This window comes from Rhagoletis zephyria, unplaced genomic scaffold (genome assembly GCF_001687245.7).
Source record: "Rhagoletis zephyria isolate East Lansing unplaced genomic scaffold, Rhagoletis_zephyria_1.1 Rzeph_scaffold_03518, whole genome shotgun sequence".
Taxonomy (NCBI): Eukaryota; Metazoa; Arthropoda; class Insecta; order Diptera; family Tephritidae; genus Rhagoletis; species Rhagoletis zephyria.
Genome location: NW_016160601.1, coordinates 46,506 through 50,743, shown reverse-complemented (window position 1 = coordinate 50,743; position 4,238 = coordinate 46,506). Strand labels below are relative to the sequence as shown.

At 44.8% G+C, this 4,238-nt stretch overlaps 1 protein-coding gene across 2 annotated transcripts; it reads left to right on the top strand.

Annotated features, from left to right (window-relative positions):
• The first annotated feature begins 200 nt into the window (after positions 1-200).
• On the top strand, positions 201-3,963 carry LOC108369161 (long-chain fatty acid transport protein 4-like). 2 transcript variants are annotated; one of them, XM_017624170.1, is made up of 4 exons: positions 201-795; positions 2,370-2,425; positions 2,646-2,847; positions 2,921-3,963. In XM_017624170.1, exons 1-4 carry the CDS (start codon positions 307-309, stop codon positions 3,860-3,862), a joined length of 1,689 nt encoding a protein of 562 aa, XP_017479659.1. In that variant the 5' UTR covers positions 201-306; the 3' UTR covers positions 3,863-3,963. The 2 variants fall into 2 exon arrangements, with proteins under 2 accessions (XP_017479659.1, XP_017479657.1); XM_017624168.1 differs by lacking the exons at positions 2,370-2,425; positions 2,646-2,847 and adding exons at positions 927-1,128; positions 1,202-1,298 and having other exon boundaries at positions 201-851; positions 3,018-3,963.
• The last annotated feature ends 275 nt before the right edge of the window (positions 3,964-4,238 follow it).

Below are 4,238 nucleotides of genomic sequence, written 5' to 3'. Positions count from 1 at the left end.
AATCTGTTATGGAAATGTTTGTGTTTAAATCGACGGCTATAATCGATCAATACAATGAACGATGAGCTAATGTGGAATTGATTATATTAGTGTTATCAGGAAAGATTACAAGTACTTAAATATAATGATACGTCAATAAGACAAAAATTATTCGCACTATAACGGCTAAACTATTTAAGATTTTATCGCACTTTAGCTCATTTATTTAATTTCCCCTTTTTCAGCGCACTCTGGGCCTACCTCAAGCTCTTGCGCCTCACCAAAAGATACGAGCGTGAAAATCTTACCATTGCGGACATCTTTCAAATGCAAGTTAAACAGAATCCAAATAAAAATGCGATAATCAGCGATACGCAGAGGTGGACCTTTCGCCAGTTGGAAGAATTTTCAAATCGCATAGCAAACTTCTTTCATGCACAAGGCTACCGAAAGGGCGATGTCGTTGGCTTATTGCTTGAGAATCGTGCCGAATTTGTAGGCATTTGGTTGGGACTCTCCAAAATTGGGGTAATCACGCCACTGATTAATACCAACCAGCGTGGACCATCGCTGTTGCACAGCATCAGTGTGGCGCATTGTAAATCATTGATTTTCGGTGAGAGCTTCAGCACAGCTGTTGAAGAAGTGCGCAATGATATACCACCGGCACATGTAGCGCTATACCAATTCAACGATGAAGCGAATAAGAACGTGATCGAATCGGCGAAGGATATGACTACCCTGCTGGAAACTGTGGAAAAGCGTCATGTAGCTGCGCAAGCGGAGCGTGCTAACCATCATGATCGTCTTGTCTACATCTACACTTCGGGCACCACAGGTCTGCCCAAGGCGGCGGTGATCTCACATGCGCGGTAGGCTTTATTAGTGTCCATCTTGTGTTATTTACTCTCTGTTCATATGCGCATATGATTTTCAAAACGTTCTAGCTATCTCTTCATCGCGGCTGGCATCAACTATACAATGGGTTTCCGTCAGGAAGACGTTTTCTACACGCCACTTCCTCTGTACCACACCGCCGGCGGCATTATGAGTATGGGTCAGGCGATTTTGTTTGGCTCCACCGTTGCTATACGCAAGAAGTTCTCCGCCTCTGGCTATTTTACTGATTGCGTCAAGTTTGAGGCTACCGTAAGTTTTACATATCATCTATGTCACCCATTTTTTGCACGCTACACCTTTTCTACCCTTCTAATCGTTACAGGTCGGTCAGTATATCGGTGAGATGGCGCGCTACATACTTGCTACCCCTCCGTCGGCAAACGATCGCACACATCATGTGCGTCTCATTTTCGGCAATGGTTNCATTTATTTAATTTCCCCTTTTTCAGCGCACTCTGGGCCTACCTCAAGCTCTTGCGCCTCACCAAAAGATACGAGCGTGAAAATCTTACCATTGCGGACATCTTTCAAATGCAAGTTAAACAGAATCCAAATAAAAATGCGATAATCAGCGATACGCAGAGGTGGACCTTTCGCCAGTTGGAAGAATTTTCAAATCGCATAGCAAACTTCTTTCATGCACAAGGCTACCGAAAGGGCGATGTCGTTGGCTTATTGCTTGAGAATCGTGCCGAATTTGTAGGCATTTGGTTGGGACTCTCCAAAATTGGGGTAATCACGCCACTGATTAATACCAACCAGCGTGGACCATCGCTGTTGCACAGCATCAGTGTGGCGCATTGTAAATCATTGATTTTCGGTGAGAGCTTCAGCACAGCTGTTGAAGAAGTGCGCAATGATATACCACCGGCACATGTAGCGCTATACCAATTCAACGATGAAGCGAATAAGAACGTGATCGAATCGGCGAAGGATATGACTACCCTGCTGGAAACTGTGGAAAAGCGTCATGTAGCTGCGCAAGCGGAGCGTGCTAACCATCATGATCGTCTTGTCTACATCTACACTTCGGGCACCACAGGTCTGCCCAAGGCGGCGGTGATCTCACATGCGCGGTAGGCTTTATTAGTGTCCATCTTGTGTTATTTACTCTCTGTTCATATGCGCATATGATTTTCAAAACGTTCTAGCTATCTCTTCATCGCGGCTGGCATCAACTATACAATGGGTTTCCGTCAGGAAGACGTTTTCTACACGCCACTTCCTCTGTACCACACCGCCGGCGGCATTATGAGTATGGGTCAGGCGATTTTGTTTGGCTCCACCGTTGCTATACGCAAGAAGTTCTCCGCCTCTGGCTATTTTACTGATTGCGTCAAGTTTGAGGCTACCGTAAGTTTTACATATCATCTATGTCACCCATTTTTTGCACGCTACACCTTTTCTACCCTTCTAATCATTACAGGTCGGTCAGTATATCGGTGAGATGGCGCGCTACATACTTGCTACCCCTCCNTCGTCTTGTCTACATCTACACTTCGGGCACCACAGGTCTGCCCAAGGCGGCGGTGATCTCACATGCGCGGTAGGCTTTATTAGTGTCCATCTTGTGTTATTTACTCTCTGTTCATATGCGCATATGATTTTCAAAACGTTCTAGNCCGTCTTGTATACATCTACACTTCGGGCACCACAGGTCTGCCCAAGGCGGCGGTGATCTCACATGCGCGGTAGGCTTTATTAGTGTCCATCTTATGTTATTTACTCTCTGTTCATATGCGCATATGATTTTCAAAACGTTCTAGCTATCTCTTCATCGCGGCTGGCATCAACTATACAATGGGTTTCCGTCAGGAAGACGTTTTCTACACGCCACTTCCTCTGTACCACACCGCCGGCGGCATTATGAGTATGGGTCAGGCGATTTTGTTTGGCTCCACCGTTGCTATACGCAAGAAGTTCTCCGCCTCTGGCTATTTTACTGATTGCGTCAAGTTTGAGGCTACCGTAAGTTTTACATATCATCTATGTCACCCATTTTTTGCACGCTACACCTTTTCTACCCTTCTAATCGTTACAGGTCGGTCAGTATATCGGTGAGATGGCGCGCTACATACTTGCTACCCCTCCGTCGGCAAACGATCGCACACATCATGTGCGTCTCATTTTCGGCAATGGTTTACGTCCACAAATTTGGCCTCAGTTTGTCGAACGCTTCAATATTTCCAAAGTGGGTGAATTTTATGGCGCCACTGAGGGTAATGCAAACATAATGAATAACGACAGCACTATTGGCGCCATCGGTTTCGTCTCACGCATTCTGCCGCAAGTTTATCCGATCTCGATTCTACGCGCCAATCCCGACACCGGTGAACCGATACGCGGTGCTGATGGGCTCTGCCAGCTGTGCGAACCCAACGAGCCTGGCGTGTTTATCGGCAAAATTGTTAAAGGAAATTCAGCGCGCGAATTCCTTGGCTATGTAGATGAGAAAGCATCGGCGAAGAAAATTGTTTGTGATGTATTCCGCAAAGGCGATATGGCTTTCTTATCGGGTGATCTGTTAGTTGCCGATGAGCGCGGTTATTTGTTCTTTAAGGATCGTACAGGTGACACATTCCGTTGGAAGGGGGAGAACGTATCGACCAGCGAGGTGGAGGCGCAAGTCAGCAACGTCGCAGGCTATAAGGACACAGTTGTTTATGGTGTGGCCATACCACACACAGAAGGGCGTGCAGGCATGGCTGCCATTTTCGATCCGAATCATGAGGTGGACTTGGAATTGTTCGCTGACAAGCTGGCGAAGGCGTTGCCTGCCTATGCGCGTCCACAATTCTTGCGGTTTCTCACCAAAATCGATATGACTGGCACGTTTAAGTTGCGTAAAGTGGATTTGCAGAAAGAGGGCTTCGATCCAACTAAGATTAAGGATACGCTTTACTATCAGACGCCGAAAGGACGTTACGAAGTGCTCACACCTGAAATATATGAGAAAATCAACCGTCATGAGTTGCGTTTTTAAGCTTATGGACTGATAGGGATCGAGGTGCGCGCGTGCATATTCTTGCATTGGGATATTGTGTTTGCCTGTTTTTAGAGTTTAAGTATTTTTCCATTAAAAAAAAAAAATGTAACGGTAGTTTAGTACACGCTTTGCTCTGACAAAGCTTGCCAACTAAAGATAAATTTTATATCTTTAAAAATAATTTTTTAGTATGTGTGTAGAAATTGTTATCTTGCTCTTAGAATTAGTTGGCCAAATAATTTCGTTATAGTTAAACTTTTTGTATATAAATAAAAATTGTTAAGCGAATTTCGAAAACTCTCTTTGGATTGAATAACTTTGTGTAATACTAAATATAATATGACTTAAGTTATGAGAGGCTTAAGTACTTCGA